General features: G+C 41.2%; 2 protein-coding genes across 2 annotated transcripts in view; one reads left to right on the forward strand and one right to left on the reverse strand.

Moving 5' to 3' along the window:
- Positions 1-198: 198 nt before the first annotated feature.
- On the forward strand, positions 199-4659 carry FAAP24 (FA core complex associated protein 24). Its single transcript, XM_026675933.2, has 5 exons — positions 199-358; positions 1578-1723; positions 2487-2626; positions 3267-3419; positions 4282-4659. Exons 1-5 carry the CDS (start codon positions 351-353, stop codon positions 4522-4524), a joined length of 690 nt encoding a protein of 229 aa, XP_026531718.1. The 5' UTR covers positions 199-350; the 3' UTR covers positions 4525-4659.
- A 4410-nt stretch (positions 4660-9069) lies between these two features.
- Positions 9070-15551, reverse strand: part of RHPN2 (rhophilin Rho GTPase binding protein 2) — a 44592-nt gene continuing 38110 nt past the window's right edge. Inside the window, exons 12-15 of the mRNA XM_026675930.2 lie at positions 15018-15088; positions 13732-13878; positions 12840-12995; positions 9070-11746 (exon numbers count right to left, since the gene is read on the reverse strand). Of these exons, the coding sequence (XP_026531715.2) occupies positions 11492-11746; positions 12840-12995; positions 13732-13878; positions 15018-15088 (629 nt within the window). The 3' untranslated portion in view covers positions 9070-11491. The remainder of the gene's footprint in view (positions 11747-12839; positions 12996-13731; positions 13879-15017; positions 15089-15551) is intronic.

Genomic DNA, 15551 nt, shown 5'->3' on the forward strand with positions numbered 1-15551 from the left:
CGTTCCGCTTTATCCAATCGACATCCGCATTACTGAGGCCCCCTTCGCCTTAGCAACCCGCGTCCGTTAGGAATCGCCACGCTCCTGGCGAGCTATTTTTTTTCCCCGGGAGGGGCGGGAGGAAAAGAGAGGAGGGTTTTGATTGGCTGGCGGCAGCAAGTGCGTCATGGCTGCCGCGCGCTGTTGGAAAAAGGCGGAAGTAGGAACTACTCACTATAGCTGGTGCTTCCAGCTATGAATGGGAGCCTCTCTTGGTTTGCGTTCGCGGGTTTGCTTGCGTGTATGTGCACGTTCGCACGTGTATTTTAAGGCATTGTAGGTTCTTGGACATTGCTGTGCAGGATCTTTAAATGAAAAGGTAAGAAGAATGCTTTGCATTGATTCACATGTACATGTGGATTATTTATCAGCAATAAACTGGTCTTAGTCCATAGTCCCCAAGAGATTGGCTGTTATTCACGGAACGGAATGCAGAATAACGGAGTTGGAAGGGACCCTGGAGGTCTTCTAGTCCAACCATTTGAGAGGCGGCCACAAAGAGTCAATTTATTTTCCAAAGCACCAGAAGGCAAGACAAGAAACAATGGATGGAAACTAATCAAGGAGGGAAGCAATCCTTGGAATTGAAGAGACACTTCCTAACAGGGAGGACAATAAACTAGTGGAACAGCTTGCCTTCAGAAGTTGTGGGTGCTTCATCAATGGAGGCTCTTAAGAAGAGACTAGACAGTCACTTGCCTGAAATGGCATGGGCTCTAGAAGACCTTCCAAGGTCCCTTCCGGCTCTATTCTATTCTATTCTAAAATTCTAAACCCCCTGCTGAAGCAGGAGACCCTGGCCTATACCATTCTGGACAAATGGCTGTCCAGTCTCTTCTTGAAGACCTCCAGTGATGGAAAATCCACAACTTTTAGGATGCAAGAATTCCACTGATTGATTGTTCTCACTATCAAGAAATTTCTCCTTAGTTCTAGGTTGCTTCTCTCCTTGATGAGTTTCCAACCTTACTCAGTTTCAGCACCTGATTCCAAGCTGACTTGAGCCAACTCACAATGCAAAGCAATATAAACACTGAAATCTACAGTAAACAGATGGTGGATCCAATCAGCATATAAAACAAATTTCATGTAACCAGCAGGGCCCCCAATCTGGTGGGATTCAAAAAATTTTTACTACCGGTTCCTTGGGCGTGGCTTGGTGGGTGTGGCAGGGGGAAGGATACTGCAAAATCCCCATTTCCTCCCCGCTCCTCCAACCTGCTTTCCAGCTCCGTTCTCCTGTGCAGGGCAACAAAAGAAGACCCAGCCGATCAGCTGGGGACTTGGGAGGCAGAGAATAGATGGGGGCATGGCCAGTCAGTAGTTCTACGAATTACTCAAAATTTCTGCTACCGGCTCTCCAGAACCTGCTGAATGTTACCTCTGGCCCTAATCCTCCATCTCAGAGGCTGGGAAAACAGCCCTCTGGAAAGTCTTCATCTGGAAGTCACCTGGATTTCATGGGCAATCCCTGGTTAATGAGAAATGTATAGTTTTTGCATTTTCACAATGACAGGTTAATGGTTTCTCTTGCACAGGACAAATAACCTTACATGTGTGGAAGGAAGTTTAATAATGGCAAATGATAGCACCCCAGTCCGAGCAGGAGCTGTAAGTGTTCCTTTGGGCCATGTGATTGGCCATGAGAAATGGAAGGGCTCCCAGATTGCTCAGGAGATGCAAGGTAAATTGTACTTGGATAAAATTACAGAATTTTGCATACCATCAGATCATCCTAAAATCTGAAAATTAAACCAACATATTTATTTAAATATATTGGTCACCCAACTCTTTTTATTTTGTAAAAGGAAACTGATCGATGCATTGCCTGTTTTTAGATGTTCAGTATAGTTTAGTGGGGGGGTGGGGGTGTTGAACTAGGATAGTGAAGTGAATGGCTTTCAGCAAATCAAAGTATCAATTAATATCTTGGTTTGGTCTGGAGCTCTTAATTATAGTTTTTCTAACATCCAAAAGGTAAATAGGTTATCTAAACAGCCAGAAAAATTAGGATGTCTCATTTTATTAAGCTAGGATAATCTGAAGATATCACTAGATCACAAGGACTATTTTATTATTTTTACCAGATCGTTTTAATTCTCATTCATTTGAATGCCAGCGCTATATACTATAAATGGAATATGACAAGCCAGATGTTAAAGTCTGATTTAAATGCATACTTTCACTCTGTAGGGCTAAACATATTTGGAAATGATCACTCTTGAAACCATTGGCATTTTCTTCTGAATTACTTACTTAGAACTTGGAAAGAAAACAACAATTTGATTTTCAGAGTGTGTTCAGGCATTATTTGTTTAAACATAGAATTGGTTGGGTTCACACAATATGTTAAAATCAAACTTAGGAGGATATATAAACGCAGCCAGAATTGTGTACCTACAATAGTTGTGCCACTACTAAAGTTTCCATGCTTCTCATTTTTCAAGGGAAAGTTAAGCTTATTCTAGAAGATGGCCTGGGTCTCGTGGACTTTCATCTTTCAAACAGGTGCTGCATCCTTTACATTTCTGAAGCAGATCTGGTGGCAGGAAATGGCTTCAAAAGAAGACTTGTTCGTTTTAGAAATGTAAGCACACATACTCTTGAAAGTATCGTTTGGATCATCCTTTTCAGGAACAGAATGTTAGCAAAACATTAGATCAATTCATCACAATTCAAGGAGAATCTAATCTTTAGTACCATGCACTGTGATTTAGTAATTATACCAGCAACCCAAATCCGCCATTTTAAGAAGTATATTTTTAATTCTTAATCCAAGGATTCTATGCGTTTTCCTTCCTTCCTTGCGTTGCTATTTCCTTTTTGAAATGATCCGATTTTGCTTTAGGAACAAAAAGATATTTTGCCTAGGTGTAGCTTTGTATTTATCTTCAGCTTATAGAAAGCTCTAACTGGTTCATCTGTACCTAATTGGCTGTTGCAGGAAAAGTTTAGGAATTAATGGCCGTTATATGGTGTATTATGGTTCTCTTATGCACTGATCTGAATGATGTCAACCCAGCCATTGACATTCTCATATCTCAGGAAAGAACAGTCTTTAACCAGTGATTTTAAGCAGCATGACTGAGTGGATTGAAGGGGAGAAAGAGTGAAGAAATCACATTTTTTAAAAACTTTCCCAGCTGCTCCTAATTGAGCTTACTCTAGGCTGTTGGTTTGTCCCTGTCATTAATACCTGTTACTCTCATTGTTCCTACTTGCTCCAGACTTGCAATCTTCAAGGGATTGTATTTGTTGAAAAAACCCAAATAAGTAACCAGTATTTTCCAGAAGTGCAGAAATTTGTTGTCCTGGAACTCGGAATGACATTACTTCCGGTGGCCAGCCAAAAAGAAGCAGCTCAACTCATTGCTCAATTGGTAAGTACCTTCAAGAGCTGTTTGTACTGCTATCAGGCTGTGAAGCAGTGCTTTTCAAAGTTGACAAATTTATGAAGGGTGGACCTCAGATTAGAACTGGTGTACAAGAGCTTCTCATATTTTAAGTGGCTCTGCAGGAAACAGAATTCTGGACTAGACAGGCCTCGATTTGAGGCGGCAAAATAATTTCAAAACTAGGGATGTTTGACTCCTATTAGATTTGGAGGAAGTACCTCAAAATGCTCAGAACCTTGAGTGCAATACCTGTGACTCATTAAATTAGCTACATTTATTTCCAATAAAAAGATGAAGACTGCTGCTCTATGATCCTGCCCAGCCCAAAATGCCACATTTCATTCTGCAGCCGAAGCGCTGACCATCCTATAACCAACAATCTTTCTGAATTACAGGTAGGCCTCGACCTACAACAATTCATTTAGTGACTGTTCAAAGTTACAACGGCATTGGGAAAAAAAGTGACTTACGACCGTTTTTCCCACTTACGACCATTGCAGCACCCCATGGTCACATGATCAAAATTGAGATGCTTAACTACTGGTTCATATTTATGACGTTTGCTGTGTCCCAAGGTCTCGTGATTCCCCCTTTGCAATCTTCTGTCAAGCCAAGTCAATGGGGAAGCCAGATTCACTTAACAACCAGGTTACCAGCTTACCAACTACAATGATTCACTTAACAATCATGGCAAGAAAAGTCGTAAAATGCAGTAAAACTCTTTTAACAAAGGTTTCCCTTAGCAACATACATTTTAGGCTCAATTGTCAGTCCAGAAATGCTTGTAAAAATTTACCACCGAAAAACACAAGAGGGCAGCCAGACTAAATTTGACTTTCCATTTCAGGTGCATGAGCAAACGAAAGCCAGTAATCCTTTCCAAAGTAAGAAATGTACCAGGTTATTGGAACCGTCTGTGCTCCATACAGTCCAGCAGATTCCAGGAGTTGGAAAGACAAAGGCACTTCTTCTTCTGGAAAACTTTGGAAATATCCACCAGCTTTGCAACGCTTCTCTCCAGGAGCTTGAAGGAGTAGTTGGCCGCAGCCTAGCTCAGCAAATCCATGCATTCTTCACCCAGGCAAAATAATGTGTGTTTTCCAACATCAAGCTTTTTGAAAGTCTGGAAGTTCCCTTACACACACGGTCAGATTTCAGTTGGTATGAAACTCAAGAGAGCCTTCATTTCCATCGAGGAGCAAATGAAACAGGATTTTTTTTTTAAGCCCCGAGTTTGTTCCATCTGGGCTTTGTAGGGCATGCTTTTGGCTTTCAACTGCAGACAGCTGGATGTGATGTCACCTTTTTTGAATAGCACTATGAACACTTTTTCCTGGAGAATTTAGCTGCAGGACTAAATTTGGCTTATTTGACTGTCCCTTTAAGAAGCAGCTGAGATTGCCATGAAAAAGAATGTATTTAAGAAAGTATTAATAAACTAACAAGAACTATTTAAAGGAAGACCTTTGCCTTTCTTTAAATAGTTCTTGTTTTTAATACTTTCTTAAGTACATTCTTTTTCATGTCAGTCTCAGCTGCTTATTAAAGGAACAGTCAAATAAGCCAGATTTCATCTCTGTTAAGTCTGTTGAAAAATAGGGAGGCTCTGAGTTTTTAGACTGAAAAAGAGCAAGTTGTCCAGTGTAAATGAATTTTACGTTCGTTCAGCGGACCGTCCCGATTTGTCATATTGTTTTGGATGCAGGAGAAACCCAATCCATCTACCTGACTTTGGCTTACCATTCATAACTTGTTTGTGTAGAAGTTAAGAATTCTGAGCATCGGAACTGCCCTGAACAGACCATTTACTGACTGTTGGGAACTGTTATTTAATGTGCTTGATTTTTGTATCCGTTAAAATCAGGGGTCAGTTCCCTGTTCTGGTTTGTTTGAGTAATACTGAGGTAATAAGAGGAGTTCCTGGATGGATCATCATTTAAGAAACGTGTTCTCACATCAAGATTGGCCCAAGGGACTCACTTTGGGTACTTTAAAAAAAAACATCCAGGAATGAACCTTGTTTCTTTCCGGCACTGGGTATAATTCTGGAAATCCTTATTTATAGGTCTCATCTAGGCTTTCCTCCATTCGTGATCTACATTCCTCTGGATCTACATTCCTCTAATCAGCCAGTTATGACGAGAACCTATAGCGGAAATTTTGAGTAGTTCGGAGAACTGGCAAATGCCACCTCTGACCGGCCCCCATCTATGCTTTGCCTCTGGAGTCCACGCTGATCGGCTGGGTCTTCTTTGGTTTCCCTGCACAAGAGAACAGAGCTGGAAAGCAGGTTACTGAGGTGGGGAGGGAATGGGGATTTTGCAGTATCCTTCCTCGTCACACCCACCAAGCCACACCATGCCCCAGAACTGGTAGTAATCTCATTTTTTCCCCCCTGCTACTTACTGAAAGGTAACCCTGCAGATTTACAAGGTTTCAGTCCAAGGTTATTTTTTTAAAAATTTCTAATCCCACCACTGATCTGCTCTATCAAAAACATGGTTTGACAGGTGGGCCCGGTAGGAAACAGCTTCTAGGAGTGGAACCTGAACATTACTTTGCAGGAGGCCCCTGGAAGGCCGCCAAACTGAAATTATGAAGGCGTATCAAGAGTGAAAAGAAGGAATGAGTCATCCTTCTCAGTCTGCCCCCGAGGGCTTCTGTATCACTTCCAGCAAAGTTATGCTTCCGTGGAGCTTAAAGGTTGTAACCTGGTCTTTTCAACCAAAACTCCCACATGTCTTTCAAAGAAAGAGCACATACCTCACATTACATAGAACCGGCTAGAGTTACCCTTTCGGCATTTGGCTGCACGCAGCCTGGTTTTACAGAGAGCCTTGGGCCACGGGCTGCTTCTGAGGGAATGGGATAGAGAGATAAAGGAGGCATTCAGGCTTGGTTCTGGGCACCTGCATCCCTGCAGTTTTCTTGGACATGATACTGGATGGCTTCCCATTGCTGCCTTCCAGCATTTACTTCTTTTCAAATCAGGCTGGTAACTCCAGCATTCCTCAGCGTTGTTCCATCTGCGTATTATTTCTGAAATAATGTAAGACCGAATAGGTACCGCCACCTAACTGGGCAGAGAAGGCGGCTAAGGCTGTTTTGGACTCTTGGACAATATTACAGGCATCCTTTTTGTGACTGGTTGACATTGTTTTAAGCCAAGGATGGACTATTTTTTTTTTTCAATGACTGGATGCCAGAGTTAACAGCAGGCAGAAAGGCAAAATGGGTTAATGCAGTACTTTTGCTAAAGGCCAGGTGGTTTAGGCCAGGGCTGTTCAGAAGCAGGTGTTACAATTCGAGGGGGAAGATGTTGCAGATACAAGCAGGAAAACACGTTGTTAAAATGACTGAGATTCTTTCCTTCAATGCCCTCCTGAGTCAAAAGGGCAAAACCATTAAGGAAATTTTGCCTTGTATGAAAGATAATAAAAGGCGCCCTCGGGTATCTCTCTTTCTCCAGGAAGTTCAGTGGTGGTCATTTAATCTTGCATTATTTTTTTTTTAAAAAAAGGAGTAGTAATCTCGCCCTTAATCTCATTTTTTCCCCCCTGCTACTTACTGAAAGGTAACCCTGCAGATTTACCAGGTTTCAGTCCAAGGTTATTTTTTTAAAGAAAAAAAAAAGACAGTAAATCAACGCTTGGTAATCTTGGAAATACTTGGGAGAAGCAAGGAAAGGAAGATCATGTTTTGGTCATTGAGATGTTTTTGCTGTGTGCATATGATTATAGCTCCCTCTACACCTGGCAGGTCTCTTAAGCGGTTTTACAGAGCCAGCATATTTCCTCCAACAATCTGGCTCCTCATTTTACCAACCTCGGAAGGATGGAAGATTGAGTCAACCTTGAGACGGTCAGGATTGAACTGCTGGCAGACGGCAGAATTAGCCTGCAGTACTGCATTGTAACCACTGTGCTGCCAGGGCTCTAATCCAGGGGTGTCCAACCTTTCACCTTCCCTGGGCCACATTAGAAGATGAAAATTTGGTTTGGGCCGCACATAATTAAATTAAATAATATTAAATTAAATTAAATTAAATTATTAAATTAATAAAATAGTAAAATAATAAAATAAAATAAAATTATTATTTATTATTAATTATTTATTAAAAATTATTTATTTTTTATTTTATAATTTTCCGCCAAATTTTATGGGAGGGGGAGAAAGCTCGCCTCGCCTCGCGCCTACCTCTCCTCCTGCAAATTATTTATATTTTATTAATTTTCCGCCAAATTTTGCGGGGTGGGGGAGGGGGGAAGAAAGCTCGCCCGCCTCACGCCTACCTCTCCTCCTGCAAATGCAGCGGTGGCGGGGCAGAAGCAGCAGTGGTGGCGGCGGCGGCAACAGCAGGAGGTGGCGGAGCGGGACTTTTGGGCTGCGGCTGCCTGCCTTTTCTGTTGCTCGCCTTGCCCCGCCTCGCGCCTGCCTCTCCTCCTCCTTGCTGGATCTTTCATGAAGGTTGGGGTGGGCGTTGGGTCGCATTACAGGCGACCTGGGCCGCATGCGGCCCGTGGGCGCTGGTTGGACAAGCCTGCTCTAATCAAAAGCATGAAGCTAGCATTTCAGAAAACGCTACATGCTAGTTTGCAACAATGCCTTTAAAGTCCCCCAAGATCCCACTGGGATGGTAGAGAGGATTCTGGAAGGCTGGCCATCCTGCCTACAAATGGGTATTTTGTGATCTGCTATGCCCACTTGGATGGGCATTTTGTGAGGGCACCAACCATATGATGTGCCCTGCATCAAAAGGTTTGCCTACTTCTGCTTCAGTGTTGAATCCAGCTAACTATGGCTTAACCAACCATGGCATATTATAGCACACATATTCTGTTACTATACATTATCTGGAGAACCCAGAAAATCAAAAGTGGAATGTGTGTGTGTGTGTGTTTTCTTAAGTTTTTGGGTACTTACATGTATGGTATTCAGCTTTGTTCGGGGTATTTTCCTACGTCATTAGAGTTGTGCTTTTAAAGTTTAGCAAGCGTTTGGCAGAATCTCATCTGCCATCACAATACAGAAGCCTGATGATGGCAGATGAGATTCTGCCGAAACGTTGCTACAACTTTAAAAGCACAACTATAATGACGTGGGAAAATACCCGAACAAAGCTGAATACCATACATGTAAGTACCCGTGAAAACTTAAAAAAACTAGATAGATAGATAGATAGATAAACAGATATCTTTGGTTATTCGGGTTTTCTCCCGCGTAAAATTGGAAGTATCTAGGCGACGTTTCGATGAAGTCTCGTTCATCATCTTCAGGCTTGTGTCTTTGGCTTTGTGCTTCTCGGAGTAATGTGAGCTTGCAGCTGCTTCTTCCTTTTAACTGCTAGTGGGGTGTGTGTGACTTGATTGGGTGGGGGCTTGGCTGTGTTCTGATTGGGTGGGGGTGTGTTCTCATTGGTTGGGGGTTTGGCTGTGTTCTCATTGGTTGGGGGGTTGGCTGTGTTCTCATTGGCTGGCGGTGTGTTCTGTTCAGGTGGGGGCTTGGTTGTGCTCAGGTTAGTCTTAGTTGCCGGGGGATTTATATATATATGTGTGTGTGTGTGTGTGTGTGTGTGTGTGTGTGTGTATAAATATATATATATATCGCAGATGAGATATAAATGAACAAGTCAACCTTCCTCCAACCTACATTTTATTATGTACTAGGATTAATTCCACAGTATTGATTGAATATTGCACAATATGAATAAGCAGCCACTATATCTTTCTTTTAAAAAAACAGACCTTCATTCAGAACAACAGTTAAGAAAAATTAAACTTTTTTTATCTCATTCATAGTTGCAGTGAAAAGTTGTTCATCGTCACATATAAGTCAGGACTCATTCTTAAATAGTTTAAAATGTATATATTTACATCTACTGGGTAGAAACATTAAAAAAACCAAAATAATAATAAAATGGCATTGATCTACCAGCCTTCCCCGTTTTTCTTCTTATATTCCAGTGTTTCTCAATCTCAAATAACGGAAGATATGTGGACTTCAACTCCCAGAATTCCCTAGACAACAATTCTGGGAGTTGAAGTCCACATATCTTAAAGTTGGCAAGGTTGGAAACACTGTTCTATTCCAATTTCTTCTTTAAAAAATTCTCAAGCTTCTTGTAATGGATTCAATGAATTTCAATAGGAATTTAGATTTCCGTTCTTTAAATTTTTAGCCAATCATTAAGATCTACCGTTAGCAATATTTCAGCTTAATCGACAACTATTGTTTATTAGCCTTTAGAGAGTGACAATAAAACTCCAAGCAACAACTATTTTACCAGTTGGGCATGTTCTTTAGTGCACTGAACTCCTAAATTTCACTCAAGGCATAGTTAAATTACTTTATCAACCCTTTGGAATGCATCTTTCAAGTGGCACTCAAAAAAAACAAACCGTTGATATCCTTCTCAAAATAGCATTACTGAGCTATGTATCTGCATGCTGGCAGGGGAATTCTGAGAGTTGAAGTCTGCATATCTTCAAGTTGCTGATATTAAGAAATACTGATCTGAAGTGAAACCTGGCAGGTGCTAAGTGCAACCAAACTGGCTGATCTCTTCTACCCTCTTGTTTACATTAGCATATTTCTCTACACGTTCTGTATTAGGAAACCTCCATCTTTGCTATAATGCTTGGCAGGTGCAGAAAACGATACCCAGTTACATCAGACCTTGCAAAACAAGAAGCTGTTTTTCAATGGATCCATTCTGTGTTACTTAAAAGTTGCCACGGTTGGTTTCAAGGTTGTCCTTGGGAGATTTATTTCCACCACACATCGGGTGCCATGACAATGGATGTTGAATGCCAGAAAATGCAAAATCTGGTTCCCCTAGATAACCCTGCATTGCATCTGTGGAAGGCTTTAATCAATCATCATCTTTTAATGACCCCATAATCCCTTGCGGGGTGTAGTCTTGGGCAACTGAATGGAGCTGAGCGTTTACTGGCCAGATGCCCTTCCTGTCACCAATGCGGAGTTTTGTTTACCAGATATATTCTCATTGTGCCCAGAGAGAAAAATATCTGCCTCTACCTAGAATTGAACTCACAGCCTCCTGATTGTGAGGTGAGATCTCCACCTCTAGGCCACCGCACCATTCCCATGGAAAGCTTCAATGATAGGCCAAAATGCTGTTGTTTGAAAATCTTTTGTGCAAATCTTCAATCTGGGTTATAGAACGAATGTCAGCATTCTTTTCTCTCAGTGGCTGCCATCCACCTTGTTCCCTATCCTGAGCCCCAAGTGATGTTATTTATCTTTTAAAAAATGTTCCGTTTATTTAAACCAGGGGTCTCCACACGTGGCAACTTTAAGACCTGTGGACTTCAGTTGTCAGAATTCTGGGAACTCTAGTCCACAAGTCTTAAAATTGCCGTGTTTGGAAACCCCCTGGTTTAAACCACCTCAACGCAGAATAGAAAATAGGATTTGAAAACCTTGACATGTAGCCTTGCCACTACCACACCCTGTTAGATTTATTCATTTACACCCTGTTTCCTTTCCATCACCTGGCCATTCAAAAATTTAAGAATTTGGTTCTGTCCAGCTGTGTAGGCTGTCAACTCACAGAACGTTACCAACTGGCCTATAATTTGTTTCTCATTCGAGTTTTAAATTAATTAGCAAGTAAATCTCCTTGATCCTGCACCATTATGGCCAACAGTTCTATTTACTTCTCCCCTCAACGTAGGTGAGATGGTCAACCATGTGGCATTATTGTGCTACATGTTCACATTTAAAAAAAAACAAAAATAAAAATAAAAAATCCTCAGTCTTTGCAGAAACCATTCTGTTCTTTCTCAAGATAGATCATAACGAAGCCAGAATCCGGGCAGAAGTTTGAAAGCACTCCACAAACATATAGACATATGACATGTTCTTCCAAAACTTTCTGGTCCTTGCAAAGTGAACAGTTGAAGCCAGATTTGAACGGGTAGTTGTTGACTTCAAGTCGGGGCTACTCAGCCCTGGGTTCCTAAAGGCTACATTGTGAACTCACAACATCCATTCCGAGACCCTTTGTGGGCGAGACCGCCCTTGGTCACCAGGCCCTAGTACAATGAACTATCGGTGTTGAAAAGTGTGAATGGGGTTGTCAGTTTCTTCTTCATGGCAGAGGTCCCACTTACAGCCGAAGGAAGGCAGAGGGTGCTGGCAGCTTTCTGCCTATTTTTGGTTCCCCAACTCAAGAAGGACAATTTAGGCGTCACCTTCTTGGCTTTGTCGGTCCTCTCATCTTCCATCGCCAGACATATAAGGGAGTATGTTTTCTGCATCCCCGCTGAGTAAGTGGCACATTTGTTATGCTGTAGGGGAAGGAGGGAGAGAGTTACGAGCATTAAAAAAAAATAAAAATTAGTCAATGCAAAGTGGAAAGCAATGTTTGAACTACACAAGGAATCCTCGATTTACAATCAAATTTTTGCTCTCTATCACTGCAGTTGCTAACTTAGTGACAGGGTTGTTAAGTGAACCCAGCTTCCCATTGGCTTTTGCTTGTCAGAAGGTCACAAAAGGGGATCCCATGACCACAGGATTTTGCCTGAATTTTGTTCACGTGATCATGAAGAGGCTTGCAATGGTCGTAAGTGTGAAGAGTGGTCACAAGTCACTTTTTTCAGTGCCGTTGTAATTTTGAACGTCACTAAATGAACTGTTGTAAGTCAAGGACTACCTGTATTCTGTGATGGGAGGATGCTGTTCTTCTGCATTCATTAAATTCTCTCTGGGCCAGCCTCCAAGTTTATGTAGGTCGACTTTCAAAAAAACCTGGCTTATTATTAAATCTGGGTCAGAGATTTGACTCCTTGTAATATTGTTTCTGAACAGGTTCCTTTGCCCAAAGAAAAATTTCCAAAACCCAGAGTTGCAGTGAGCAACAATCTCATCTTTGCAAAAACAATAGGGTCATTTTTTTCTAGAAAATTCCATGCCGGTGACTAGAAAAAGGTATCTATTGCAGGCAAAAGCTATTTGCTATTTTTAAAAAGCAATTAAAAGTTGCAAAGATTTGAAATGCTGAAGGAATAGACATTTTCTTCCTACCAGTTCCCAGTTTATTTAAATCTTTTTTTAAATGGAAACCCACACTATTAGCATTTAATTATTTGCTATGGCAATTGGGGTAAGGGGATGGGTGGGTTGAGAACTATAATAACAACGGGAAATGGATCTCAGCTTGCCTTTCCTTAGAACACAGTTCCATTTTCATCTTCATTTAATACAAATTCAGAGGCCATCCAACTCCAAACAAGCCTAGATGGCTGACACTTTAAAAAAAACCAGGAACAATTAAACAATAAAGATGCATCATATGGGTCCAGATTATTGCTTAAACATAATAAATATCTTGCAATTCTGATGGTCTTGTAGTGAAATTCTGCTCCCAGCTTTACTTACCAAGGAAGGTGCATTATCTTGACAGCTGATCACTTGGATCTCAATCTCCTGTTCGCTCAAATTCTGGAGTTTTTCCAAGACGTCACTCATCCCCAACCATTTGCAATCCGTGTCTTCAACAGCAATCACAGTGTCTCCTTCTTTCAAACCTGCCAACTAAACAAAACATCCGCTATAAAGCCAGGCAGAATCTGGTAGACTTTCCTTACCAACTTTAATTGTCCAACTTCACCATGGAAGCCAGATTAAAATAATAAAGGTTTTAAGCTACACGCCTATCTCTAATCACATAGGATCTGTTGATTTCAATGGGGTATTAAGCCCAATCACTCAACCAATCATGTGGCAATAAACTCCACGATGCCTAGTGGGACTGAATTCTGAATCAACAGATTGTGATTTTATTAATAAATAATCTTGGTGGTGGGCTTCCTCATTGTGCTGTTAAATCCTAAATTTTCTTCCCTTAGATTTGGCTTAGCATACTAAGTGGATCTAGCCAATTGGGATTTATTTGCTACTCCGAGGTTAAGCAATCTATGGTTTACTGCGATGTATAAACTCAGTCTTGAAGAAGTTAACAAAGGAAAAAGATGGATTATTACTTTCATTGTCTACAAGTAAGGTGCATTAGGCAATGTTTAAATTGGACCAATCCAAAGTGTTAAGAAGAATCCCAGATTTCTTTTGGATTACAGCTTAAAATAAACTCTACTTTTCAAAGTCATTCGGTAACAGGGGGGACATGTCAAATAGCAAAATAAAAGCCCATCAAAGAAAGGGGGTTACGTTTCTGATGGATTCCAATGCATTCTTTTCTTGTGGAAATTAACCCTATCCACTCTGAACAACTCTACAAAGAGGAACCCCTGGATCTAAAAGGTCCACTTACTGCTGCAGGAGAAGCTGGGTCGATGCAGTCAACCTGTACCGGCGGGCCACCTTTGAGAGTGAACCCCAACTGGCCATCTTCACAGTAGAAGCGAATGAAGCGAGGGGGTGACCACCTCTGCTTGGCTGAAAAGACCGCAGGTGGGCCCTGAGACACAGAGAGCAGCAGAGCTAAATTATTCAATCCATCTTTTGCAAAATGTTTGTGTAGATTGCAGAGAGCTTCTCTCCCTGCAGGTATTCCCCTAGACCAGGGGTCTTCAAACTTGACAGCTTTAGGACTTGTGGGTTTCAACTCCCAGAATTCCTCCTCCAGTCATGTTAGCTCAGGAATTCTGGGAGTTGAAGTCCACAAGTCTTAAACTTGCCAAGTTTGAAGACCCTTGCCCTAAATTCTATGTTTTCTTCTAGAAGTGTCTGTGCAACTGCACAGCAGTTAGTAATTTACATGTTATTCTTCCTAAGCGCAATCAAGACCCCACACACATGGTACCTTAACAATGAAAAGCGTTAGAGTGAATTGCGTCCAGTCCATAACAGAGGTGGTATTTAGCCGGTTCTGACCACTTCTGGAGAACCGGTAGCGGAAATTTTGAGTAGTTCGGAGAACCGGCAAATAGGGGGCGTGCATAAGCGCACCAACGTGCCTACCGTCCCTGTCCTATTGTTTCTCTTATTCTTTTATTTTTCTTATATGTACCCATTTCATGTATTCACAACTATGTATACACTTATACTTATTATCTTGTAAACAATTGGCAAATCAAATAAATAAATAAAATAAATAAATAAATAAATCCCACCTCTGACTGGAGATTTTACAGTATCCTTCCCCTGCCACACCCACCAAACCACGCCCACAGAACCGGTAGTAAATTTTTTTGAATCCCACCACCTGTCCATAACTGTCACCATCATACTTGGATCAATTTATAGCATGGTTTCTTGAGTAAGTCCCTCTCCCTGGCTTCACACAGCATACTAAAGCATTACATTTTTTAAAAGCCTGGGTTTTATTCAGCAGTTGAAACTGCAAAGCAAAATAATCTATATATGTGGGCCTACTTAAACTGCCTCTAGCCTTAACTGTAAACCTTAACCTCACATTCATCGGTAGACATGACACACTGCTATTTTGCAGCAAGAAGCCCTCCCAAGCGATAGATTTACGTTTCAAGAAGCTGAACCTTATTTTCATAATTATTTTAATTCTGATGCAGGAAGGCAATCATACATATTAAGGGCAATGTGTCATAGTGACGGGAGAGCAGGTAGCTTCAGACGTACCAATCTTTCGAAGAGGTCTCTCACGTTAGAGAACAGAGGAGGAATCAGTTCTATTTTGTGATTTGTGTGGGCTGGAATAAAAGCAAAGCAAATATAGATTTATTTATTTTTGTTAACCACTTCTGGGAAGCTCAGAGCAACACGTGTTTTTTTTTTTCATACCCCTCACCCACTGTCACAGACAGCTGGGTGAAGTAGCTGAGCTTGAAGATTACTGCAACACCTTAAATCTTCTAAGGGGTTTTTTTTCTTCATAGCTTTAGAAGCCCAGAAATCTATCCATTCCAATGGGACTAAACCTGGATCCACTTAGAAACTCAAACAGCGTCAGCAAAAATTCTGAGATTAGATTGGAATGGGATTACTTGAGTTTTATGTATTTTATGATTTTTAAAAAATTGCTTATAAAATATTGTTCTTGTTTTTAAATGGTTTAAACGGTGGTGGTAGTGGTGGCCTTTTTTCCTGTTTTTAATAAGCTGCCCAAAGTTATACACTGTATATGAAATTGGTAGCTACATAAAGTTGGATGAT

The sequence above is a fragment of the Notechis scutatus genome, chromosome 9, assembly GCF_049901735.1.
Source record: "Notechis scutatus isolate UNSWTSFEM ecotype Mainland chromosome 9, rNotScu1.2, whole genome shotgun sequence".
Taxonomy (NCBI): domain Eukaryota; kingdom Metazoa; phylum Chordata; class Lepidosauria; order Squamata; family Elapidae; genus Notechis; species Notechis scutatus.